Consider the following 27739-nt stretch of genomic DNA (forward strand, 5'->3'; position numbering starts at 1 on the left):
TGCTGTGTTCCTTTGTAAACCACACTGATATACATAGCTTGCAACTGCACGACAGTCCGGCTAACCATCAGCCGCACCTTTAGACAGTTCTGTTGAACAGCTTGTCTCCACTGAAGAAACGGCTGTATTTACGCCTCCGTAAAGTATGCAGTGTAAGGTAGAGGAACCACCAAATGTTGTCTTGCATGATGCTCAAGCTGCTTTGCAAAGCACCCATCCTTGTGTTGTGTGATCTACGTGAGGTGGCGCGCATCCTGAGCCCAGCAGTGTAAAACCACGTCTCTGTTACCGGATTACTGTACACCAGTGGATCAGATTCATGTTGCAGTGTCCCGCAGTAAGAAAACAGCTGATCAAAATTAACCCAGAGAGGAGACGAGTGAGGGAGACATTCTGGATCGTCCTGTACCCCTCCCTCTATCGATTTCCGTGTCCCATGTCCTGTGCTAAACGCAGCACAATCGTTCGAGAGACACCGCTCATAAGCATATCCTGCATGAGAAAGAGAGAGCTGTTTATTTTCCTGTTTCCTTTTTTTTTCTTGAAGAAAGTCACATGATATGACTTCAGGGCCATTCCACCTCATGTGTAGGAACTAGGATTGTTGCACTGACATCTGCTGGTGTTATTAATCTAAATGAGTTGCTGCGAGCAGACAGACTGAATGGCCATTCCATGGCTCTGTCCCCTTAAATATATTGAAATCCTTCTTCAGGCCACGCTTGACCCAGTTGACCCTTTGAACTCTCGCGACCTCAGGGATTCATGTTGTGGTTTGGTCATGGCATCATTATTGCCACAAGGGGCCTAACATGGCTGAGTTTTTGCTGCTTTCCAACAAAATCAAATTCTGTTTCAAGCCTTAAAGATCTAAACTAAATTTCAAAATGCAGTTTTGCTATTAAAGAAATCCAGCAGTGGGCGTGGTGTTCTTTCTGGATATTGACCATTTCCGAGCAACAAAACGCAGGTGAATTTCTTCACCCTCCACACCCACAGTGCCTGTCTTGTAGCCATGTTTGGGGAGTGCTGCTATTATTGATTTAGGCGTCCCCATTCAACAGCCTATTACTTTGTGTTGCCTGAGGGGCAGCTGGCTGTTTCAGCATCTAATAGCCTTCCGTTTGCCAAGCAGAAACCCCAGGACCTGTAAGACCATTACTCCAGCAGAGGAGGCTGTAATGTGTAATAACCTCTGTATTTGTGGAGGGTACACGGATTTTAAGAAGTATAAATGAAAGATCAGCAGTTGTATTGGTGAGCGCGTCGGATAATTGTAAATCCCCTTTCACTTCCTCACAATATTTCACTTCTTTTTCCTCTTTCATCTCCCTCTCCTCCTCCTCCTCCTCTCAAACATCCTCCATGTCTGGATGGAGCATTTGGTCCGCTTGGCCTCATGTCAGAGGGTGATCATGGAGGATTAGAGTATTGTCCCCTAATTTTAACATGTTTACTGAGCCATGCGTGTGCGTGTGTACGTTTAGTTTAGGTCCTTGTGTGCAAGTTTACGTCTGCCTGCATATGTGTGTGTGTGTGTGTGTGTGTGTGTGTGTGTGTGTGTGTGTGCGTGCGTGCTGTGTGGAGATGGAGGGGGGTTCAGGGGGGACAGATGGCTCGTGGTCTGCTCTCGTCTGGTGCTTTCTGCCTGCCAAAGATCAGACGAAAACAGTTACAGCACTCTGCTCTTCATTCAGCCCTGCTCGACGGGCCAGAATAACAGATCTCTTTCTGTTTTATAGATGGCTTTTTGAGTTATCAAAATGTTATGGTGGGAGCCACAGAAATGACATTTAAAGCAGATTTTTTTCTGTCCAGTTGTCTCAATTTAAAGGCATCTTTTGCAAATGTGGATCCCATTTTCCATATTGATTTTAATGCTGATCGTCTATATTTTCCTTATTTTCCATTTAAAAGTTTTAGAAAGCTAAAGAAGTTAAAGCTGTCAGAGCTTTTTCTCTCCTTGTCACTGGAGACAAGTTAAAGTTCTGCAAAAGTTTTTCCATACAAAAGAATTGATGGTCACTCCCCAGATAGAGGAGGTGTTTTGCTGGATGTGAGAGCGCTGAGCTAAATGTATTTGTCCTCCATGGTGGTTCTGTGAGAAGCGATAATGTGGACAAGAAGCTTTTACACTTGGCTTTTTCCTCTCCATAAAGTCTGGCCAAGAGCCTCTCTGTCTGCTGTACGAGTCTCAGCAGACAGATAATTATCACACACACACACACACACACACACACACACACACACGCACGCACGCACGCGCACACACAAATACTGTACACAGTCGAAAGCACTTGCACATCTACTGTAGATACAGTGCAGCATATCTTTAGGAGATGCTCATACAAACACAAAAATGTGGTCTACTTTTCTAAAATTGACTGACCTAAGTGATCTAGGTGTGTGTGTTAGCCTACTGGCTCTTGAAGAGTCCTCAAACTTAATGTCCGGTGAAGACACAGAGAAAGAGACATTGAGGTGGAGAGAATAAGCTAAATAACTTGTTGGTGTATGTTGTTTGTGTAGATACGAAGGCATTAGGTCGTTTAGAAATCTACAAAGCAGTGCACAGTCTTTCCCTGTCCGTAACACGCATGCAGACACACACATGGAAATATCAAGTCTGGCAGGTCGGCTCAGAAGAGGCTGTGACGGGGGAGTACGCCGAATTTAGAGATGTTGAGTGGTGATTGCTGCGTATGAGAAAGGCAAAGGGAAGCAAGCAGGAAAAAAAAAACATAGATGGATAGAGGCAGTGGACAGATGGACGGGAGGAAGAGGAGACAGGGAAATTGATAAAGATGTGATGGAGAGAGAGGTGGAGGAAGATGGGAGGCAAAAAGGGGCCTAAAAGAGCGAGGATGGAGAGGAAGGAAGAGGATTATCAAAGCTTTTTTCACATCTGTCCCTCCATCACTCCCACTTCTTTTCCACCAGAAATTAATCTGAACAAGTTGAGAGGAGGAATGGAGTGACGATCATCAGTGATGGATGTCTGCAGTTGATGAAGTGGTTTAATCATGAACCTTTGCACACTGTTTTGAAAGAGACTTCGAGAGCCATTTCTCTTGTCTCCTTGCATTTAAAAGGCAGAGTTACAGGGAGGTAGCGGAAGAAATGAATTACTTTCTTGGAAGGAGCTGGATCTCCTTGTTCTTCCTCCTCCTCTGGATCATTGGCAGATCTCACATCCTGGTAACAGATACTCTACAGCTAAAACTGCCCTTACAAACTGAGGGAAAAGTCCATCCTGTGATTAATTATTTCACGTCAGTTCAGGCTGTCCAAGTTTATATGACACCCCGAGAAACAGAAGAGCAAAATGACAGGAAATAATTAATCCATGTTTCTGTCCTTGTGTCCGTGCATGTGTGCAAAGTGAGTTAGTGTGTCCATATCTGTCATTAGTCATCATGTCTACATTACAGCATCAGTCCATGTGTGCTGTGCAACCAGAGGAGCATGTGGCTGTAATCTGCTTACACAATGCTTTTTCTTCCTCTTTCATTTAACATGCACTGCATATACGTACTCATTTTGTTTTGAGTTTTAGCTCCATAAAAGTGTGAAGAGGGGGAAGTAGGGGACGTTCCTGAGGTTTGTGATTAAAACTCGGTGATATTAACTTTTTTGTTCTGCAAGCCTTTGTCTTATTTCTGATGTCTTTTCAATAGACTGACCTCTTTCTGTGTCACATTTTTCCCACACGCTCATTGAAATTCATAAATTTATGTGTCACATGGACCTCTTTCTCCCTTCCGTATGACCGCATACACACTTACAGTGCAACTCATCTCAATTTCAGCTCCCACAGCTCGTGTATGCTACCTGCTGTTCACACAAGATTGACTCTATTATTATTGGGAATAGTCATTTCAGTCCATCTACCGCTTAGTCATTTGCATTTTTATGTGTCATTACTGTATCGCAAAGATTGGAAACTCACTCCTAAGAAAAGAGAACTGCCTTTTTGACACAAAAGGTGTTTTAAGATGGTTTATGGACTTCTCTTCAGTCATTACCTTGAGATGGCTTCACCTCTGAGCCATGGGGATTCATATGGATTATTGAGATGATACAAAGGCTTTTGGAAATTGGAGGTCTGCTCGGTGAAATACATATTTGATGTCTAATAACTCCTAGACGTTGTGCTTGGGAGCTCGTGTGATTCTGTGTGTCTGTGTCTTGCACTGATTTCATTGTTGTTAAGTCATAAAGGAGCTATATCAATATTTTATAAGAGCTATGATCCGAATGACTGTATGTAATGTAAAAGGGGTCACTTATAGTGAAGAAGCCACAGAGTAACTCCACCCGACTGCACTTCCCCTCATCTCTACAGAGCTTTGTAGCCTCTTTCAGCTCATTGTTTTGGTTTTATGCTTCCACAGCTTTACTCTCCGCGCTCTAATAGCGTTATTTCCTGCCACAAAGCTCTAAAAACCCACTGCACTCTGCCTGCTCAGCACCGAACAGCAGACAGTCGCAGTTAGCAATTAGCTGGTGAACATAGTGGAGCATTTAGCAGCTAAAAAAACAGATATTTCCCTCAGAAGGTGGTGGAGACCAAAACAGAGTTAAATGGAGTTGTTTTGTACAAGGGGTAATAAAAGCAACGGCAAAAACATTTAGAGAAATGTTAAAATGTAGGAAACTACACATGATAGGTAAAGAAGGGAAAAGAAGGGCATCAAACAAGCGTAAAAAAAAACCCAATAGATGTACTCAGATGTAGCCACTGTATGTACAGGTATAGTTAATCTAAAAACATAGATTTGAATTTTAAGATCAGCCAAAGAATCAAGTTGATCCAGCTACGAGTCCTGTTGCAGTGTACTGACTTTGAGTGCACAAAACACAATAGTAGCCTTTTAACAAGCCATGTTTTTAATTTGTTATCCAAGAAGTGTTTTAGACAAACATACCACCAAGTGCAGATCTCCTCTGACCATCACATTTCCATCTACACTCCTCCATGAGTGACAGTGAAAAGTCCCAAAACCATCACCTAATAGTATTCTCGGACTGCCATGATGCAAAAAAACCACCAGTCGTGGACAAAATGTCACAGAGGGACCGGTGACGTTTTACACAGTTGTCATGCAGGATACTGTCCACCAGAGTCCAGTGTTTGACTGTTGAAAGCGACTGCTGCAGGTCAAACTGAGGCTAAAGGAGGAAGAGCAGTGGGGAGAGGAGGAGGAGGAGTTTGATGTCTCTGACTTTGTGGCAGATTTATCTAAACTCTGGTATGTTGTTCAGTTTTGTTTGGGCTCTTGTCAGTGTTTGGCCATTAACACCCTGTCCTTGTGTTTTCTAACTAAGTCTGTGCTGTCGTCATCTGTGTGTCCTGCTCTTCCGTTCTGTTTCTCCTCTCATATGAATAACCTTCCCGTCGCTTTACTCTCACTCTTTTCCACCACCTCGCTTTCTGACTCCTCTCAGCCATATGACCACCTCCACTTTCCTTTTACGTCTCCCCCTCCTCCTGCGTCTGCTTCATTGTCTCACCTTTGCTCTTCTGGAGTCTGTTTTAGGGTGACTTTCTAGCGGGACGGCTATTGATCCAGAACGGTGCACTAGTGTGTAGATTTCACCTGCACAGCTGACGAGTCAGTTGGATGAAATCCAATGCGACATTCAAGTTCTCCCCACTTCAGTGTCAGCATCATTGTCCCTGGTCCTCGACAGTAGAGACCAGGACGCTTCATGTGTGCTGCAGTGGTACAACTGTGTGATTACATACGGTGAAAAGGCTGTACATTTTCTCAGTTGTATGTCACCTCAGCACGCCTCCGACAGCCTCGAAACAAACACAAACAATAGGATTGTAAGAGCTAAAATTAATTCAATAGGCAGTGTAGGGCCTTTTCAATAAACTGGCTTCATAGTGAATGTGAACGTATACATTAGCCAAACTGGGCGGTGGTGGTTCGTAATGACGTCTGAGCTTTGCTGTTTCTCTCATTGCTCCAGTTCAGTGGTTCACCTATTTTCCTTTTCAAGTTCCATCCCTCCTCTCCTCCTCTTTCTCTCCTTTCTACCCTTTTCAAGTTCCCCCCTGACTTCCTCCCCCCTCCTCCATGGCGGTTTCATGTCCTAGGTGACAGAGGGGGGGCTGTGCCCTTGAGCGAGCTCCGTGCTGCAGGACCAGTAAATATCCGTCTGCTGGTTGTGTGTTGCATGTCCTCTACAAATATTCAGGATAGTCCCCAGAATGAGGATGGGGTGTGATATTTTTCCTCTGAGATGTTTGAGCTCACCTAATATGTTTGTGAAACCAGGAAAGGAAAGGCAGCAGGGAGACAAGTGGATTAGCCCTGAGCCATTTATATGCCTTTCAGTATGTAAGCATATCTGTTTTGTTAGGCCTGGATATCACAGGCGTATAGTCGCATACAGAAATGAAGCAAAGAGCTGCTTTCTCCAGTAATTACAGCATTTGTGATATAACACTTTTATTACTGTATGGTGACATTTGTCCCACCATATAGAAGATGACACAATGTAAACATGCATACATCAGTCAGTCTGTTAGTGTTTATCCACAAACGTGATGGTAGATCTCCTCTCTGTGTTATATCGTTTTCCTCTTTCTAATGATAGAATCTCAGTGCTCAAATATAAATACAACATAAAATAACTCACAAATGCCACCACAAGAAAAAAATCCTTTCAGCATCTGACCACAATGTTATTCTCCCAGATAACGTATTGAGCCATACTGGATTCGAGACCGTTGACAGGCACGAACATAAGAATGACTGAGGTGTTCTGTGTGTGTGTGTGTGTGTGTGTGTGTGTGAGGACAACTGTGTCAAAAGAGATAATTTTCCATAAGTAAGCTTGACTCTCTTTCTCTTCTGTTGTAACCTCCCCCAGTAGCCATGGTAACGCTGCTGTTTCAGAGGAGGGCTGCTGACTGCAGTGTTCGCGTGAAGGGATCTGTGATCCACCAATCACATGTTCAGCTCGTCTCTTCTGGTCCAGAGCATCTGTCACCCCCTCTGTCAGCTCTCACATAGGGATGTGATGCTATGGATTTTTTCTTACCGCGCTGAAAAAGCATCATGGCGGTTTACTTCATACTAAAATATGAACACATGTACTTATCAAACAGAGGGAATCACAAATAAAGGCCTGTCTCTAATAGAGTGCTGCAGGAACAAGTCCTAAAACCTAGAAAAGAGTCAGTTTGGATCCCTGGTCCAAAGTCAATAGGTTTTTTGAATAGATTCAGGTCTGGTTAAGAGATTTTCATGTTTTGTATCACAAAATAAAATGTGTGTGTAAATGAACAACTCTTGTCTGCCTTTACGGGCTCGCTGTGTTTACACTCATGCTCTCGCCAACCAGTCCAAGTTCAACTTTCCAACTTGCAGATTTATCAATCTTAGTAAAGTGTGTATAGTGTAGTGTAGCAGGAGGCTTCGTGGTGGTGATGCTGAAGTCATGCAACCATGGTGTTCAACAGTTCATTTATGCCCAACGTTAGCTTTTTACTCCTGGAGGTTGCATTCACACTTCAAAAATGATAGAAGTAGCTTGCCATGCAGCTTGTTTTCTGCAATAATCCAAAATCCAATGGTTAAATCCTGCTGGGTTTTTGTCAAGGGAACCAAGGAAATGCTAACTTCCGGGTGGGCCTACAGACATACGTCATCCCTGCAGCACTCTACATAAACCTACTGCAGTTAAGAAGCTTCGTAATCGAGCCTTGAACTGCTGTGTCCATTTGGAGACTCAGTAAAAATAATTATAATGATGAATCCAACATTGAATGTCTTCGGTAATTATTTATCTGTGTTTCCGTGTTGAAAACAGTTTTTGTTGACCGATCAGAGTCTGTATACCTGACTGGACGTGTGTGACAGTTTTGATCTCAAGCGCATTGCGCAATGGAGTAACATGAGATTGACCCCATTCTCCTATCAATAGATCAAAAAAAATTGTGGGGACGACAGTAATGAGCTCAACCCCATCGGCATCACATGACCGCTGTATCGCAGTCATGCGGTTATCATCGCAGTCCTGCTCTCACATACGCCACTCTGTCTCCCTCGCCTTTTCATTTTCTCTGACTCTCGCTCTCTTGCTCTCTATAACTCTCTTTATCTCTCGTCTGAAAGTTGATAGCACTGGAAAATACCCATAATGCTGCGGTGCCATTCCTCTGGAGTAGTGACAGAATGTGAAGCGGTGGCTGAGGGACGGATGGCTGCATGTGACTGTCTGTTCTGTCCGTGTGAATGTGCACGTTTGTCGGTGTGATCTTATAGGCAGAACTGCCAGAACAGCAGCATTCCTGCTATAAATAAAACATATGGCTCTGACACTGACGGGCTGTGTTTATCATTTATTATCAAAACACTGCAGGCAGAAGCAAAGGGTGACCACACAGCGGCGTGTCCCTGGGATTTTCCATATCCTGGAGGTTACTGACCACAGCAGTTGTTTACACATCTGTTGAGAGCGGCTTTTCCACTAACAATAAATTTATCTATTTAGCCGAACATCCCTAGGAATTATGCTTTTACTGAACGGTTTTGTACAGCAGTAAAGGTGTAGAGGTCACACTGGTGAATGTGTGCTTTGTGTGTCCGACTTTCATGCCAGAGACCAGAAGTTTGCGTCAACGATCATAAATTTTTCTTAACATTTATCAAGTGTTTTACTTGAACCATCTGTACCCCACTTTAACCATGGTTTATTTCCTAAACTACGCAATAAGATATCTATGTTTATCCACTTTCTTGGACAGAGTTAGTGAAAAGGCTAAAATCAAGCTCTTGTCTGTATGAGCCACATCGAGCAGCTGGTTGTCTTAACTTAGCGTAAAGACTGGAAGCAGGCAGAAACAGCTGGCCTGGCTGTGTCCAAAGGTCCAAAATCTACTACCAGCACCATTGAAGCTCACTAATTAATAAGTTATATCTCATTTTTTAATCCAAAAAAGCTTTTCAGGAGGTTGGCCAGCTGCAGTTATCACAGGTGTTTCCACCATTTGTCTGGCAGCCTCACACATCTCACACTCCAGGAAGTAGCTGCACCTGACAAATGTCAGTCTTATATGGTATAAATCTTCTCACCTATCTCTTGGCAATAAAGCTAAAATAAATACAACAACAACAGACCTTTGTGCAGCAGACTTTTTTTTTTTTTTTTTTGCTATGCAATGAATCATGACCTCTGGTCTAATAGCTTTGCTTCCCAAAGGGTAAAAAGATTTAAGCATACTAGCTAGCTGTGTGTGGTCCACCAAGATAAGATAATCAGATCACTTATCACCCACAGGTGTAATAGCCCATGATCAGACGTCTAACATGGATGTGGTAGTTTTGTTGCATGTTACGCTTGACGTCGACCGCCTTCTGCTCACACAGATAGCGATCAGATCCAGGCGTTTTCCAGGAGAGCGGAGAGTATTCTTGGCTCCTACCCTGTGCTGGGGTTCAGCTACGAGCAGGATTTGTGAGGGGGAATCAGTGGGGGTGAGCTTCTCATCCCCGGCTCCCACTCAGCTGGCTGCAGAGGGGCATGTCTCAAGAGGGGTGAGAGGTGGGAGGACAGAGGGTGTCCCTAATACCAAAGGAAAAGCCCCTAATCCTCTGTTAAAGTGTCCCCATTGACTGCTGGGGGGCGCCCCCACTGGTCCACTCACCCCAAAATAGCGTCTGGTGTTACTGTTGTTCATCTTTGCTGTTTTTGGACTCGTATACCCCCCCCCCCCCCCCCCCGCCGCCTTTAGAAGGCACATATAGAATCACTACCCCATGCGTTGAGATCCCCTGGTTGATTTCATGCAACCAGGTAGAGCAAGCCCAGCCTTAACACTCACCACACACACACACACACACACACACACACACACACACACACACACACACACACACACGCTGGTCTTTGTTAGGGGGAAAAAAGCTGATAAGCAGGATGACAATAAAGAGCATGCTGGCAGGGAGAGTGAGCCAGAGAGAATAAGTGGGAGGGAAAGAGGGAGAGTGGGTGGGAAAACAAGGGACAGGAGGGTGGGGGGGGGGGGCGATTTGACAGTTGAGTCATTTTAGCTAAAGTATTTGTTTCAGCTGCTATTTTCAGTTTGGCCCCTCTCCCTGCTTGCTTCCCCAACCTTGGATATCAAGATCACACTGACACGCCCCCCCCCCCCACCTCCACTCCCACCCCCTTCAGAGTAAATGAAGATGAGGAAGAAAAGGAAGGAGGCAGAAAGGGAGGGAGAAGCCTCATCTATTATGGTAAGTCAGAGTGCTCTTCCTGCGCCCTCCCCGCTCGAAGGTGCTTTCTGGGGCAGGAGGCGAGCGTCTGTGAGGCGGGAGGGATTTACCCTTGTTGACACATTTAAAAAAAAGATAGCGAGGGGACAGCGAGGGCGAGAGGCAGCAGAGGGGATTTGGCCTGTGTCCTTTCTGCAGCGTGAAAGACAGCGAGATGCTCAGCGCTTTGTTTACTCACTCGAGAGTTAGATAGATAGACCCCCTCTCATCTTCTCCCCCCCCCCACTCACTTCTTTCCTCCCACCATCCCTCCATCTGATGTGCAGGGTATCGACCAGACAGCGGAAGGAACTGCTGCCTCCAGTGCTTACTTTCGTTGGTGTGCTTTGATTTTTTTTTTTTTTTACTCTGTTACCTGAGCCAATGGCACCTTCCCCTTTTCCTCTGAGTGGGATGGATGCCCGTGAGGTTAAGATAAGGACAGACCTAGTTGACTGACTGACTGAATAGATGGCTGCTTGGCTGTTTGGCTGCTTGGCTGGCTGGCCACTCTGAGCTCAGGTTTCACTCCTCTTCACTCAGAGGAGAGGAAGAAAGAAGGAGGGGAAGTAAGTGAACATGGCTGTGGAAGAGGGTGCTGTCTTCCTAACACAAGTGAGTAGTGGGTTTATCCTGACGTTTATACTTGTATTTCTTTTTAATACTTGAACTTAGATCAGTGTTGTGATTTGGTATCACCTTAAAAAAATGCAGGAGAGGTTACTGACTGTCTCAGAGGTTGATGTTGTGAATTCAGTGGTGCACCTTGTCCTGTATCATTCATTTTGACTGCGTGGGTGTTTGAGTGTGTATGAACATGGAAAGCTGATCTGCTACAGTCAGATTTAAGGTGCATGTTTGTCTGCAGGGCAGTAACGTGCAGGAGTTTTTCAGCATACAGCAGGCAGTTTGCCGTACAGAAAGTTAATTGCGCCTGCATGTTCATGCTGTCTGTATACAGCACAGGTGTGTGTAAATTATGCATCCAGTTAGATGCTTTTTGGGAAGTGTGTTCCCCTTGTTTTCAGTCTTTATTCTAAGCTAAGCTAACCATCCCTTTGGTCCAGCTTCATTTAGCACACAATCAGTAGAGTGGTATCAGTCTTCTCCTTTAAGTCTTGACAAGAAAGCAAATATGGATTTCCCAAAGTGTTGAACTACTCCTTTAAGATGGAAGCAAAGCATGTGGTGTGGTATGCAGGACTTGTTTGTACTGCTTTAAGGAATTCACTACAAGTGCTATATTGATTAATGTATAAAATGACAATGTTAAAACAATATTCCCGTACGGGCAGTTGTCACCTGAATCTGGAGCTTTCTGTAGCTTTTTCTCTAGTTTCTGCTCATTGTTTAGTGCTCCATCCTGCATCCTGCTTTTTGGTTCACTCCCTCTGCTCTCATATTGTCATTTTTGGCCGTAGCAGACAGCTGTTATCAGTGAAAAAGCTCTAAAAAGCAGACTGTGCGCAGTAATACGCTGATGAACTGTTTTTTTTTTCAGTAAAGTATGAAGAACGCTGTCAAAAACATTTATTTATTGAACTCTTTTCAGTCATATGACACTTAACGGATCCAGGAAGCGATTTTCTGACTTATTCATTCAGGCATTCATTTACTGACTCATTCTGTCTCTCACAATCATTTCTCCAAGTGGCCATTAGGAATCATGACCCACTGAACTACTCCTCTTTACAGAGCTTCCTGAGATGTGTGGTGCTTTCCATCAGCAACTACTATAGAGGGATGTTTTAGAGTGATGTTGATACTTAAGACAACAGTGTACGTTGTGTGAGGTCATGACAGCTGTGGGGCAGATGATGATGCACTGCGCACAGAAAATCTTGTGCATTGAAATCTGAGGAGGCTCTTAAATGTAAAGACTGCTGTTATAGATTCATTGTCTTGCCAATAACATGATTTGCATCCATACCTCTTGAGGCTTTAATAATGATTTTCTGGTATGAGCATGTTGGGGGCATTAATTCATCAATAGCTTTGCTATATCCTTGAGAGAGAGAGAGAGAGTGAAATCAGGATGTCATGAGGGGCCGAGCAGGGTGGGGGATTTGAGATGTTTGACAGTTTAGGGGGAAAAGGATGTGGTGGTTGGTGGGGTGAGGTTCTTTGGCACCTCTGGGTGTTGTGGCCTGCCACTGGATGCCCCCGGCTTTGTGCTGGTGGAGCTCTGTCTGTTTTGTGCTGTCAGTACAGAGGGGGATAAAGTGAAACAATGCAGCCGCTGCTGGTCTGGCTCTCCTCTCCTAAGCTCACTCAGTTCACACGGAGCCTACAGCAACATGTGTGTCTACATTACACATGTGTGCATATTTTTGCCTGCATGTCTTTAAAGTGAACACTGTCCTTTTGTGACATTTATGTGTCGATATATGCTACCTTATACATGGATGCAGCGCCAAATGCTGCATGGGTTTGTTGTTTGGTTTCATGCTCGGTGCAGAGTGCCAAACTGACATCATCGCAGTCTGGCCGCCGGGGTTATCAGTCTTTATACATCTAAATATCCTCTATCCATCTAGACTATCCCAGCGTTGATGTCACGAGGAGAAGTGCCAAGTACAGATTCAGCAGAAATGAAAACAAATGCTCTGCAGCTCCAAAACCCCATGAATCTCCAAACCGACTGGCCAGCCTCTATTTGATATCATGACAGATACACTTTGTATTGTATTGTATTTTGCAGTTAGTATACAGAAAATCAATACACCTTATTAGGTTCTCATAAAAGCAAATGATACAATGCGTGCACTGTTTTTTTTTTATCAGACTTTGACTGTATTTCTACTGCTAGTCAAACCTACATTTTTCAGCAAAACTAAGTCTTCACTGTTATGTAGTGTTTCAGGTTTTTTCTCTCCCTTTTAAACAGCATCTGCACACACCAGTCAGTGGCCAGAGGGCATTTTTAATTAAAGCTGAGATGGTTAATTGTCATTTTTACAGCGACTTACCCAGAAATTAGCTGCATTTTGGACTTTGTGAGACTGTAATTGGGAATGATATAATTCTCGGCTTTTCCGGTTATCACTTGTGTGTCAGATTTTTCTCTCTCTCTCTGTCTCTCTCACTCTCTCATCCTCTCCCTTCAATCTAACATTAGATTATTGCTTTCCTTCAGGCTTAACCTAGTCTTTAATGGCCCCATTTTCTTTGAACCTCTGATCTGTGGAGGCTTAATGATATTTCTCTTACTAATCTCTTGCCCCGTCCTGTGTAATGCTTCATTCACAAAGACTTCAAGAACCCTCACGCTGGACATAGATGGGATGTGCATGGAGAGTTGGACATGTTGGTCACTGGTTTTCACAGCGAGCATTAAGGGATAAACTGACGAGAGCAATGAATGGTGACTTATGGATGAAGGCTGCTAAATCTGTTGCCACTCAAGCTTGGGCAGATGCAGAAGGAGAAGCAACGAGCGCTGCGTGATATTTAAAAGATTACTGCGAAATGGTAACCGTTGGAAAAACCTGCAAAATTTAGAAATGCTCTTAGACCTCCGTATTTTTAGAGATGTAGTCTATCTATTTCTAGAGCGAGAGCGTGTGTGTGTTAATATTTCATTGTTGTCGTATGTACAAACTAACTGTTGGACTTGTATTAAACATTTGTGTTGAATTATTCAGAGCAGACCACAGTATTACATATCATATTTGACTTACGTAATATTGGACAGTGTAAATCACTCAGTCCACAGCAGTGTGAGCCGTGTACTTCAATGTCTGCTTTTAGAGCGATGAAGCATTTGGTGACACTCAACAAAGCCTGAGAGTCGCGGGTCATACAGGCGTTTTACACACATGTCGGTTATGTAAGCAACTGGACAAGTGTTGGCGTGTGCACCAGCATGCAGGCTCGCACACAGACGCACATATTTTATTTATTTATTCATTTTGTTTTTGTGTGGTTTATTTGATAGGTACACATAGAGAATGCGTAGACAAACTGAATACAGCTATCTGATGCAAGTGTCATAGTTTTTTTCTGGGGTACTAATTTGCAACACCTGTGAAATTAAGAGATTAAAACACTGAGGTAAAAACAAAGTAAGATGAGTACGGCATTTAAAAAAAACAAAAAACATAACATTTAAAGACAGACATGAGGGCAGGTTTGTTGCAGATTTACCCACTTGGGTTTGGTAGCTTACTATGTGGAGAGAGTTTGACTTGAACCACTGATGATGACGCTGGGACTGATATACTGACTGAAATATTCAGATGACCTTGAGGTTGGAGTTTAAGTACTGCAGAAAGTCGAGTGAATTTATTCATAGTGCCCATTTAAAGACAACAAATGATGACTTATGTGCTCGACCAGAGGGGCTAAAGATGCGAGAAGATAAATACTACAAAATAATACTAAAGAAATTAATGAAAATAAATAATGATGGGTAAATATGAAAATATAAAATGCAAAGTGAAGTATGTGAAACTCCATAAATATAATAATCATATGATTGTCATCACAAAGACATTGTTTTCATTCCTCTTGTAAACAGCAGCCACTATAAATCATGCTGGCATCACTGGATGTGCAGCTTTAACGTGCAGTTATCGTGGAACAAGTGGAGTTTACTTCGGTGTCAGAGTTGAGGTGCGACAGTCTGATGACAGAGAGCTGCTGGCTGGTTTTAGACTGGATGGGATCCAAAGGTCGTCATGAAGGACGCTGATTCTTGGTGTCCATGTCTTACAAGACCTCGGTCTGGGAGTGTAGTGCGTAGTTCTTGTTTCAGCTATTGTAATTTACTGGTGTGTTTTTGAATTTCGATTAGTTTTGTTAGTTTGCTGTTCATCTTTGTGGAAATTAAAAACAAGCTAGTAGACAAGCGAAGGAGTTCTGAGGCTGAGACAGTTCATTTGCATATCCCCGATGTCTCTAAAGCGTTTTGTAGTTAGGCAACAGGAGATCCAGGCCACTGCACTGGTTGTTCATGAGATTTCACAGTCAGTGGCCTATTTCACTGTACAGTGCAGCTGTGCCAATATTAATGATTTTTTCATGTTTTTTTTTGGGGGGGGGGGGTTATTTTGTGCAGCTGCTTTCACATGATTGCTTACAACAGCCCTCAGTCTTCATGGACAGTCTTAAACTTTTATGACGCCTCTTTAATTTTTTTACAGTTTTATAATGTCCCCTCTTGCATGTGCGTCTCTTAATGGACGCGCTTGTATATTTTTGTCGTAATTGCTCTTGAACCACGGCTCGTGTTATTTGTGCTGGTTCAGTGACACAGTCTTTTATATCGTGACTTTTCTCAAGGCCAAGAACAGAAATATCATCAGTGGGTCAGTGCTATCAAGCAGCTCTCTGGGGGTTGGGGCTATGGAAAAAGGAAGAAGACGTTTCGAGATGTTGGCTGATTGGCTGCTTAATGGTCTCTTCTAAGCAGGAAATGACTTTGTTTCCAGTAACACTGCTCTATCTGCCATTGTTTTGTTTGTGTGCACATGAAAACACACAAACACAAATATTTTCCTCTTACAGTTTTGTGCAGCCTATCGGTGGAACAATCTGATGCTGGATGTCTTGTTCACTCACATTTTGGCTTTGGGTCAGATCCCTCTATGTTCGTCAGAGTTATTTCTGGAAAAGCACGGCGGAGGGGGGAGGTGGAGAGTACAATGTTGGATAACTGCTCGTAGCGTTTGGCCCTGCTGAGTTTATCCTAAGTGTCTCTGGACACAAGGCTAAATTTAGCAGGTCTGGGCTTTTGATAATTCAGGGGAATTTGGGTTTTGAGCCTCTATTATGGAGCAGCGTATCACAGCTTCTCTCGCTCCTGCTCTCAGCAGCTCCAGTGCTGACTTTTACAAAATGCTGTTTGCAAGGCAGCCTGCGAAGAAGGGACACAAAATGTGCAGAGTTTGCTGTGTGTCATTTTATGTCAAACCCGATGTCCTGGGAGTTAACATGAACACGGAAAAGAAACACAGCCTCCGTCTCTTCTATCTCCTTTCCTTGCTCTTTGTTGGCTCTCATCCTTCTATCCATTTCTCCCCCTCCCCTTCTCTTCCACACACACACACACACACACACACACACACACACACACACACACACACACACACACACACGTGCACATCACATTTGTTATGGGGCAGAAACATGCTTGCCTCATCATTTTATTTTGGTGTGCAAAGCCCTATTTCTGTAGTGTAATAAAGGACAGCCAGGCAGAATAGAGAAAGCTCGGCTTCTCATAGCACAGCGACATATAGACTCACAACTGCTTTACTGGTGGGTTCAGAAGACATCTCTGTGGAAGGGAGGACGTCTCTGTGGCAGCTGGAAGGACCACCCGGTCGCTGAACTTCCTACCTTTGGGAATCAGAGACATTTGGATTTAACAAAGCTGGAATAGCAGTCCGGCGGGATCTGATGGGGGACGGAGGATGACGATGGTTGTTGGGACGTTATGCTGTGGTTCTGCCGGCTTTCTCATGGATTTGCTTTTTGAGATGGTTGCGTTTTAGCTTTATCTTGATTTGAGACACCAGTGGACTTCACTGTATTGATTTTATTGGAACAATGGACCTACTGTGTGTGTGGATTTTGGCGTTGTTTTTTCCCTTTTTAAGATGCTTTTGGATGTCTAAGAAATTATGACAGAGTTCTTCCTGGTACAGTAACATTTTAGCATTTGTATGTGCTTTTGTTCTCCCATGTGCCTAATTCAATGCAGGTAAGCATGTGGCCAGAGTCTGAATTTCTCTTTCTCTGTCTCTCTTGTCTGCCTCTTTTCTCTCTTTGGCTCTTCTCCTCTCCAGTCTGACAGTAATGCCAGTTACCTGCGAGCTGCCCGGGCAGGGAACCTTGAAAAGGTCCTCGACTACCTCAAGTCTGGGGTTGAGATCAACATTTGCAATCAGGTATGTTTTCTGACGCTGTTATTAAGAAACTAAAATGATCTTATGTGCATCTGTCTCCCTTGTGGGTTCAAGTAGAATATCAAGTTATTTTTTTCTACACCCATAAACATGCTTACACCGTACTGCTGCAAATTTCAAATTGAGCCCTCGGGTCATCATGTCTAACTGAACAAGCAGGATCAATCCTCTAGATGGAATATTTTATGATCATAACCCTTTCATTAGGCATAATATCCTGGTGCACGAGGTGCAGCAACACCACTAAATATGTTTCTTTCTCAGAATGGTCTGAACGCTCTCCATCTAGCCTCCAAAGAGGGGCATGTAGAGGTTGTTGCTGAGCTGCTGAAGCTTGAAGCTGCTGTGGATGCAGCCACGAAGGTAAGGCCCACCCCGTCACCCATCAGAGCTCAGGTGATTTTACAGAAGACTACATTTGGGTCCAGAACAAAACATGGCTGCACTGTGGGATTAAACAGCATGCAGCTACTGTAAGTGTGCAGCCTTCATTAGGGTTTAATATTCGATCAATATTTAATGATCCCTGTGGGGATAGCTGCTGGAAAAAGTGAGAGAATTAAGCAAAACGAAATGAAATGTATGTCAGAATTAATCAAAAGGAGTTCAGTATGATAACATTAGAATGTATTAATGGGAAATATGTGTCATAAAGAAGGAGAGAGGTTTTGTTTGTGTACTGAACAATATGATGTCATTTGTTACGATCCATCAAGGGAGAGTCTCTTCCTTTGAAGCATCTTTACTCTGATGCTTAAAGGAGTGGAGAGGGAGAGCCACTGAAAACATTATCCAGATTTAAGCCCAGAAGGCTTTCACTCCCATTTCGTCGTCTCGTTCAGCCTCCCTGCCACAGGCCACGTGCCTCGTGCTGACATAAACACAGGACACAATGAAATATTCAAGATCAAGGAGAAAATCCCCCCAATTAAAACCTCTCTCTATTGTGACCCCGAGGATGCTGGGGGATTAGTTTGAGATCTTGGGAATCCACTGCCTGCCTGCACCCTGATGCCTCTAAATTTGTTTTTTTATGCAGCCGACGGAGACAATCAGGGAGTCGGTGCTGCTGAGGACACCTAGATTTAGTAACACAGGGTGTTTAATTTAGACTATGTGGGTGTTGAAAGTTAATTGTGTATCCGCCCCCAATGTTGTGCTGCTCTTGTTGTGGGAGAATTAAACATGAGGCCCTGTCCTCGGTTCATTGCCCCTGAGCAGGTCTGTACCAAACGCAACCCTTGTGAAGCTTACAGTGTCGAGACTGTGAGAGAGATGTGGATTTAACTGTGCTGTCACTTTTTTGCTGGTTTATTTATTTACTGGATTGTTTATTATTTGTGAAGCTCTCAATGTTCAGATTGAAATGGGCAGGAAAGAGTTTCTTCTCAAACATTTGTAGGCTGTAATGGTGTTCATGGAGCAACCCCTCTCTGCTAGACACAGTGGTGGAAAATACATAAATACAACTACAACTGTAAGGTTTTGTCGTATCGAGGTGGTCAGGGTTGATGGTTGAGGCTTGAGGCTACATTAGCCGCTACTAGCATAACATACACAAATCTCTGAACTGTCAGCAGTTGTGATGCATTGTGGGTAATAGGCAGCAGGCTGAATCATGCTTTACTTGCTACAAGCAGATACTCTCTTGCAAGAACAGATATTGTTGGGGAAAAAAATGTATTTGTTGTCAATCAGCACTAAATAAATAAATGAGCTGTCACAGTGGGTGTTCATAAGTTTAGTGTTGCAAAAGACCGCATCACTTCGACATTTTCTCACTTCAGTTGTTCCAAAATTAAAATGAACTTCAATCAGCACTGCTCTCAACAAACGCTGAACCATGTAAGCTTTAAGTTATTATTCTGTGTACTGCAGAGGTATTGCATGAGGCTGTATTATATCATAACATTGTTTCCACCCCCTGTAGAGGCCTAGAGGCATTTCTATGAATATATTTGCTATAAAAGTTTCCATGGGAAAAAAAGCGATAATAAATCTAGTACAAGTATGCATCTGCCATAAGTGTCTATATGAAAGCCTGTCAGCCATGATAAACTAACAGTACTTTCAGTTTATAACCTGATGATAGAATTGGTCTTACTGTTTTGTACTCATGTACTTGTCTTCAGCTACATTATATACCAGTAAGTCTTATCTGTCTCTTTATTAATCTGCCTCATGCCTCAGAAGGCATGGCTATCTGATTTCCATGCTACAGTATACAGTACATGTGACAGGTGATCATTATTGTGCAACAGCACTTGTCGCCCGGAGCCCGGAATCACGCGGCCAGCAGACCCGCTGAGGGTCAACTCTGCCTTCACAAGGACCTGTGCAGGCTCATAAAAAGCCTCCTGTAGTTTTATTTATGGCCGAGGCTCAGCGCGAGATCATTTATGTGTGGGACGTGAGGCATCGGAAGTGACACATTGTTGGCAGTGCAGGCAGGGGGATGCCAGAGCTGGAACACCAGCGGCACAAAAAGTGGCGTGAAGGGATTCACTGGGGCACATGGATACTGACATGGATATATACAGACTACAGTGACAAACAGTCACACACACACAGACACACGCATGTTATACGGTGGGACAGGTGCGACAGAGCTTAACACACATTCCTCTGGTTGTTCCATGTAATCTAGAAAGGAAACACCGCTCTGCACATAGCCTCGCTGGCTGGCCAAACGGAAGTCGTCAAAGAGCTGGTCACGAACGGAGCCAATGTCAACGCACAATCTCAGGTGGGATATGCTCAGCATGCACGCACACACACAGACATGTGCACAGTGTCCTGGTGGTCTGCAGTGCATTTAGGACATTAAACATCTTCAACGTTGTGACGCTGCTGTGGAGTTTGGGTGATACTGTATCATGAAGCCACTGACATTGAGGGAATCACTCAGTGGAAACATCCTCGCTGACAGAATCTGGCATCACGCCAACTAGGCCTCTGCCTCTCCCATGATACTGCTGTCCTTGCGTTTTACATTTAACTCTGTCAGATCAAGGTGAGAGGAAAGATTTCTTTCTCTCTGGTCTTATCAAACGCCGAAGCAGCCAATGGAGATGCAACAGCAACTCAAAGCTCCAACTTTACCTGAACAATTTGTTTTGTCAATGATCTTTTTGACTGAGTTTCTATCACTCCCAAAATTACACTGACATCATTTGATAGCGTGACAGTCATCATTTAAGGCACACTGGGGCATTTTACATTACATTTAGAGTGTTTTTATGATGTTGTTCATATGTGAAAAGCTGCAAAGTTCAGTCTTCGCCTGTTTCAACATGTTTCTAAGTGTGTGTTTGTGCATGCTGTGTGCAGAATGGCTTCACTCCGCTGTACATGGCTGCGCAGGAGAATCACCTTGAGGTGGTACGGTTCCTTCTGGAGAACAACGCCAGCCAGAGTATGGCTACAGAGGTACTGTGCATGTGTGTGTGTTTGTTATTGCGTGTGTGTGTGTGCTCATATGTGTATGTGTGCCGGTCCTGTGTTTACTCTGTTACAGTATGTCTCCATGCATTTTCTCTGCCTCAGTCATGTATGGTTTTTACATCTGTCGTACTAACCACGTTCGTCTCCTCTCCTCTCCTCTCCTCTCTTTCCTTCCTCCTTTTATCATCCCGACCCGACTCACTCTGCATCTGCCTGTGTCTCCGTATACTTCTCTCTCTCTCTCTGTCCTTTCTTTTCTTCCTTGTCTGTCTCTTTCTCGTCCTTTCTGTCTCACATTGTCGCTCTGTCTACCCTTTTTGTCTTTCCACCATCCTCCTCCGCCTGCCCCGTTCTCCATTTCCCCTCCTCCCTCGGTCCCCATCTCTTGATGAGGGACTAGGCAGAGCTTCATTGATTGGTAGTGTATGGTGGTGGAGGCAGAGTGACCTTGAGTGGGTCACAGATGAGGTCCGCTCCGCTCGCTGCCTCTCCTCCACGGCTGCTGCTGCTGTTACTGCTCTGATTTACGTTGCTCAGCCTGTGGAACCCATACACACATATACTTACTAGTCACCACACGTATACACGAGCATATGCACATACAGAGATAAATAGCTGATGGGGTTAATGGAATATCCCAGCCAGTCTCTCAGTCCACTGGTTTACATCTATGGGCTACATGGTAGAACATGGGATGCTCTTTAGGACATGTATACACACAGGCAGAGTATTTTTGCACATGCGCACTCAGATCCAGTACTTGTGTGAACGTGTTATATGAATGCAGGCACACACACACATTCAGACTTACAGTATGCAGACATGCACTCCTGTGGCAGGAAGCTTTCAGCTGAATTATGCATCTTAAGGGTGATATGTGTAGGAGATAGACGTGAGCCTTTTCCACCCCATCCTCTCCTTACGTAACTTGCATTAGTGTGCTATATGGTGAAGAGGCTTAAAAATGTATAGTAACCTCGACAGCTGTGTGACACATGGGCCCTTAGCAGGTCAGACGGTCTAAAGGTTGAACTCCAAAGTTGAAAAGCCAAAGTATTCAGATGACTCTTTTTCCCAAAAGACTCCCAAAAGCACCATGTGAAACTTAAACAAGAGGTTTGATAGAAAAAAAAAGTCACCTCCTCTTAAATTCATGAGGTACATTTGATTTCAATCAATCAGCTTTTTTAGTGATGTTTTCTTGACATTTATGCAAAGTCAAATCAAGTTTTATAAAGTTCTCAGACTAATTCATTTCTTTTAATCATTAATAACACATGCATTCAACCTTTTTTAAAACTTCTATAGGATTCAGAGGTCTTGCATGCTTCTCTGTAACCCTGCAGCTAAATAATAATTCAGCAAGATATAACATTACAGCATAATCTCTCCATTACCTGCTCCAAACCTGTAGGTGTGACTGGATGGATGATCATGTCATCCATCCAGTCACACCCAGCATCCCATATCAGCTCCGTCACCAGTAACGCATCACAGCGCTCATCCAGCCCAGTGACTCGTCTCTCCCCTCATACGCAGGATGGCTTCACCCCTCTGGCGGTGGCCCTCCAGCAGGGCCATGACCAGGTGGTCTCCCTGCTGCTGGAGAACGATACAAAGGGCAAGGTACGCCTGCCTGCCCTGCACATCGCTGCCCGCAAGGACGACACCAAGGCCGCGGCCCTGCTCCTGCAGAACGACCACAACGCGGACGTCGAGTCCAAGGTGAGTGACGGCGCTGATGCAGCCGGTCTCTGGTGGTGGATCATCAGTTGGTTGCCTTTTCTTTCTCTTTTCGTTTTCAATCTGTTTGATTTTTTGAATGTTTAATAGTTTCTTTGATTTTCGATGCCTTTGGTTTTCTTTGTCAGTTTTTGTTTCTCGATGCTTTTATTCTCTCCCTCTTTCTTGGTTGAATTTGCTTTTGATGCTGTTTTTGGCAGAAGGGGCAAAGGAGCAGAAGTACATTTTTGTTTATTCTTGAATATATACTAACGTCTTACCTAAAATCTTACCTACCTAAGTCTTAATAACAGCACTGATTTTATGATCTTGTACTGAGCTCCTTCTCCCCTCTCTCTGCTCCTCCACTTCATATCAGTGGAGGCCCTTTTCTGTTTTTTGCACACTAACTGCCCATTCTCTCCTCTCTTGGCTGACTCTGTAGATGATGGTGAATAGAACAACAGAGGTACACCTCTACTCTGTACATTACGTAGTCTCTCCATCGCAGCTCATAAAAACTCTGAAAACAACAACAACAAACACTCCAGTGCTCCTGACTTGATGCAGTAGTGTTTCTGCAGCCCTGTGTCACTTCCCCTTTCCCATTTTAACTCATCCTCCTCTCCATCGCTTCATTCATGTAGTGTATATCTCTAGACATTGACAGAGTCAGAGTAATAGCGCATGTTGCACTAATGCTAATTTAGGAAATCCTGAGGCTGGAGGCTCGGGTGTCAAAGTTTTCCTTGATCCTAATAGTTTCATGGTGTCCAAATCTTAAGCTCCGGCTGTTATTTTTGACTGTTGACAAAATCTTGTCCTGATGTGTCCTGACACAGTCCTTCCATGAAACTGATTAACGTGATAACCTTTATTAGCATGAAAAGTGGTTATCATTCATCAAAAAGCAGCAGTTTGTCCATAACCTGCATGGCAACCAAATCCCCATTAAGCTGTAAAGGAACCCAGCCTTCCAGCGACAGACACTTAGTCTGATGAGTTTACTAGCCTACCCTCTATTGATTTCAGTACTTCTAATCCTCAACCCTTGCACCTAAAGCATTTTGCATGGGACCAAAGCAACAAGCTACCTCAACACTGCTTCTATGTTAACAAAGGCCTCTTCGTCACACCAAAGAAAAGTGGCCACCCTCTGTGTGTGCCTGTTTTGGTTGGCATTGTCTCTGGCTTTGGCAGGCTGGCCAGTTATCTGGTATGATTCATCCAAAAACGGCTTTGTTGGTCTGAGGCTCCTGCATTGTGGTAAACAAATTTGGACAGTGCTCCGATCAAGACGGAAGAGAGGTATTGGAGATTTTATAAAAAGCACATGGAATTAACCAACTGTGTGTCCACAGATCAGATTGACTGTAAAAAAAAATGTGCTTATATCTATATCAATATCTTTATAGAGGCACCAGATATCAGTGGAGCTGAAACACATGTCTGAGACACCTGCTCTCCACTGGATTATTGGTTATTTGAAATTGGGATTCCAGCGATTAGATAGCTTAATGTGCGATTCATTCATCCATTGGACAGATTGTTTCCAGTCTCCTTCTGTGGCTTTGACAGCTGTTGCTCACTAAGCCCAGGGGTTTTGCCAGGAAATTACCTTCATTCAAGATGTTAACAAATGGACATTAGGTTCATTTGCGGGACAGTTCTTGCACACTAAAAGAATCAGGATGTTGTAACTGAGATCACACAGATTATCAGTAATTATCTCAAAATAACATCTGTCACACTGGAGTTGTATATTAATGCTCGTGCCTATAGTTGAACTTTACTTTGCCAGTGTGATAGTGTAATGACTTATATTTCAGAATCATGTAAGCACATAGAAGCCCTGATGGTATACTGAATGTAAAACCTCTGTAGCTGTCAGCATCCCACTGGCCCCATGTCTGATGCTTCAATAAAAGGACTTTCTCTGCCACTGTGAGGAAAGTCAGGTGTTAGTGTAACAGTGTATAGTAGAGTGTGTCCTTGTCTGATGGAGTGTGACTGTATGTCAGCCATAGCCCTGTGTAGACTGCTATGAAAGCCAAGTACAGAATTGTACCTGCGTGGTGTGTTTCACAGTCTGTAGTGTAACGTGCGTGCTTGTCTGTTTGCGTGTGTGTGTCGTCCGGCTTTCTCCAACCCTCAGAGTGGTTTCACCCCCCTTCACATCGCGGCTCACTACGGCAACATTAACGTGGCCACGCTTCTGCTGAACAGAGGGGCGGCCGTGGACTTCATGGCTCGGGTGAGTTTATTCTGCCCTCTGCTGTTTGGGAGGGGTATTACCAACATTGATGGTAAACAAGTGTGAATGTTTATATAGTTAAATACCACATATACTGAAACAAAGATCCTGCACAGCTGTGAAACAGTGCTTTAGTTTAGTTTCCATGACTTATTCTTGAGCAATCCCTCAAACCCCAGAGGCCTGTTTCAGACCAGACATTTTGACTTGTCATAGTAGAAAAAGCACAGATGTTAACATTAACAATGGCTGTGTTCTATTCGGGTCCCAGTAAGCCATGACAGTTTGACTGTGAGCCAGCATGCGCAATACCAGCACCCTGAAACTGAAGCAGCTCAATGGAATTCAGCCATCAATGATTTGACTTAAACCTGTGCTTTTCCTGCAGTGACATCAGTGTGAAAAAGGCCTATTGTATTTGTTGCACGCCATCATTTTTACAGTTATTGCAAACAAAAGCCATCTCTAAATGCTGACAGGGACCGTCATTGTGAGAGCATCAACTGAGGACACAAATGTAAAATGTGTGCAGAACTATCGTTATTAGTAGACTTGGCACTGAGAGGTGACGGCACGCCCTGCTGCTACTGCAAGAGAGAGAAACACTGTGAAACCAAAAGACCTCCAACGTAAAAGGCAACGTTAAAGTGTTGCACAAGTCTTCTCCAGCAGAGAAGTTGAGTTGCAGCACATTTCATAGAATCAAATAATTGAGGCATCTCTGTCAGAAACATAAGTTCAGGATATTCATAAATAATGACATGGAAGAGATTTGAGTGTAATGTGTTTTGATATTGAAAGAAAGAGAAAGAATTTGCTGTTTTTTGATGATTTTGACTCTGATGAAGGCAAGATAGCTCAAAAGGTCTGTTGAACTGTTGCACAGCGTGCTTTATGCTCGCTCACACTGGACCTCGGTGTGCATTCATTCTCAAAGTTACACACCATGAACAACGCCAGCTAGCACGGGGCGTCATTATCATTTGTCTTATGTGGGTGTTCTGTGGTTTAAATGAGGCATACAGCAGTGTAAGTGTTACTTTGGCTGACATGCCTCTCCGTGTTCATATTAGATGCATCATTTTACAAGTGTCCTGTTTATTTATTGTGATATTTACATTACAGTGCAAGAGTGGATTCCATTAAAAATGCGTTTGTTTCCACATTAGACTTTAGCCAACCAGAATCAACTATGGCCTGTAATTATATCAGCTAGTGTGTGAAGGAGTGTTTGTTTGTGCTGCTTTTTGAAACTGATTACAGGTTAGAGTCTGCTACAGCAATGGAATAGACGGGATTAAACAATGGAGCTGTTTTACAAATGTTTATGGGTAATAGAAGACTGTGTGTCCTTAGAGTGCAGGGTTTGTATCAGAGCTGACCAACTGGAAATAAATGACAATTTACAGTCTGCAAGATTACATGTTATATATCTAATTGATGAATTCAGTTTAATTATAAGCGTTTAAACGGGCCTGCATAATGTTTGCCCCTGTGTAAATAATAAACCATTACGTCTAATGAGACAGCTGAATCATAACACGAATTTCCTCTTCTTTTTTTTTTTTTTTTTTTTTTTTTTTTTAGAATGACATCACACCGCTTCACGTGGCTTCAAAAAGGGGCAACAGCAACATGGTCAAGTTGTTGCTGGACAGAGGGTCCAAGATTGATGCAAAGACCAAGGTGAGACTGTGGATCCAGTTATCAGATGCAGCGAGGCTGAATGTTGTGGTCTTTTGGAGGTCGACAGATCTCATTTTCAGCTGAAGTTTACCAGGCTGACTTTTCTTGTCTTCCATACACATGTGAAAATGGTGCCTGTTCCCCGCTATGCATACTGTACGTGTCCTTATCAGTAAAATGTAATGTATTTCAGTTTTATTGCCTGGACTACTTAACCATATGCAACAACGCTACAAACCACATTAAACCTTTAAATGTGTTTTATACCAGCGTGAGGATTTTTTTTTTTTTTTTTGTCTCCTGTGATGTATCAACACCTTTCCCATCTTTCCTCTTTTCCAGGATGGGCTGACACCTCTTCACTGTGGGGCGAGGAGCGGGCACGAGCAGGTGGTAGAAATCCTACTAGACCGAGGAGCTCCTTTCCTGTCCAAGACCAAGGTAGCTACTGGGATGATCAATTCAGGAGACGCTGCTTAGCTCAGAATAGGACAGGAAACATCACAAACACATTTTTTTTTTCACACTGGCTGTAAAAAAACAGAATAGATGCCATTTCACCTGAAACAGGGTACACATTGTTAAGAACATTCAAACAGAGGTTTTTGTATAAACTTTCCTGACCACTCAGAGCTATTTTACATCTGGACAATCAGGACAAGACAGCAGGCCTGTTGTTGTTGCTGTAGTGTTGTCGCATTGTCTCCATAACGTGTGTGCGACCTCTCCAGAACAGCCTGTCTCCGCTGCGTAGCCCTACAGTTTGACCGCGCAGGACGACCAGTGTAACAAAATAGACATTGTTGTAATGACCTCGTTATAACAATGCTTCTGTAACCTTCCCAACAACTTCCTTCACAGTCTTTCTGTGCAGCGCATTGGCCACGTCCTAACTTACCTTGTCTGTCTGTCCGTCTGTCTACGTGTCCGTCTGCGTGTTTGTCTCTCTCTCTTTGTCTCTCCTCTCTCTTTCTCTCCCCCCTCCTCTCTCTCTCTCTCTTTCTTTCCCTCTCTCCCCCCACTATAGAACGGCCTGTCGCCGCTCCACATGGCCACTCAGGGGGACCACCTGAACTGCGTCCAGCTCCTGCTCCAGCACGACATGCCGGTGGACGACGTCACCAACGACTACCTGACGGCGCTGCACGTCGCCGCCCACTGTGGTCACTACAAGGTGGCCAAGCTCATCTTGGACAAGAAGGCCAACCCAAATGCCAAGGCTCTGGTATGGTTAAATTGGGTTGAACAGGGTAGGAGGTGCACAGTCATATTGGACAAAAGCATCCAGTAAACGTAAATTGTAATATAAAACTATATGTAATAATTTAATCGAGGAAATGCACAAAGAACGTACTATTTTACCATCGCATTGAGTGGTTTTTGGTTTCAGAGGAACTGTATCATATACAGATGGTGCAACCTGAACCAGCCAATATGAAGTGATG

The 27739-nt window shown here is 43.7% G+C and overlaps 1 protein-coding gene across 40 annotated transcripts in view; it reads left to right on the forward strand.

The window, feature by feature from the left end:
• The window catches only part of LOC143328042 (ankyrin-3-like), a 125633-nt gene that overhangs the window by 46119 nt on the left and 51775 nt on the right, over positions 1-27739 (forward strand). For 32 of the 40 annotated variants that reach the window (XM_076742901.1, XM_076742897.1, XM_076742936.1 and 29 more), the window contains exons 2-11: positions 17069-17170; positions 17453-17551; positions 19836-19934; positions 20519-20617; positions 22172-22357; positions 22800-22823; positions 24510-24608; positions 26196-26294; positions 26637-26735; positions 27322-27519. In XM_076742901.1, coding sequence (XP_076599016.1) covers positions 17069-17170; positions 17453-17551; positions 19836-19934; positions 20519-20617; positions 22172-22357; positions 22800-22823; positions 24510-24608; positions 26196-26294; positions 26637-26735; positions 27322-27519 — 1104 coding nt within the window. Of the gene's footprint in view, positions 1-10735; positions 10893-17068; positions 17171-17452; positions 17552-19835; positions 19935-20518; positions 20618-22171; positions 22358-22799; positions 22824-24509; positions 24609-26195; positions 26295-26636; positions 26736-27321; positions 27520-27739 lie in introns of those variants that run through there. The other 8 variants (XM_076742905.1, XM_076742915.1, XM_076742906.1 and 5 more) reach the window with 2 other exon arrangements.

The sequence above is a fragment of the Chaetodon auriga genome, chromosome 11 (genome assembly GCF_051107435.1).
Source record: "Chaetodon auriga isolate fChaAug3 chromosome 11, fChaAug3.hap1, whole genome shotgun sequence".
In the NCBI taxonomy this organism is placed as follows: Eukaryota; Metazoa; Chordata; class Actinopteri; order Chaetodontiformes; family Chaetodontidae; genus Chaetodon; species Chaetodon auriga.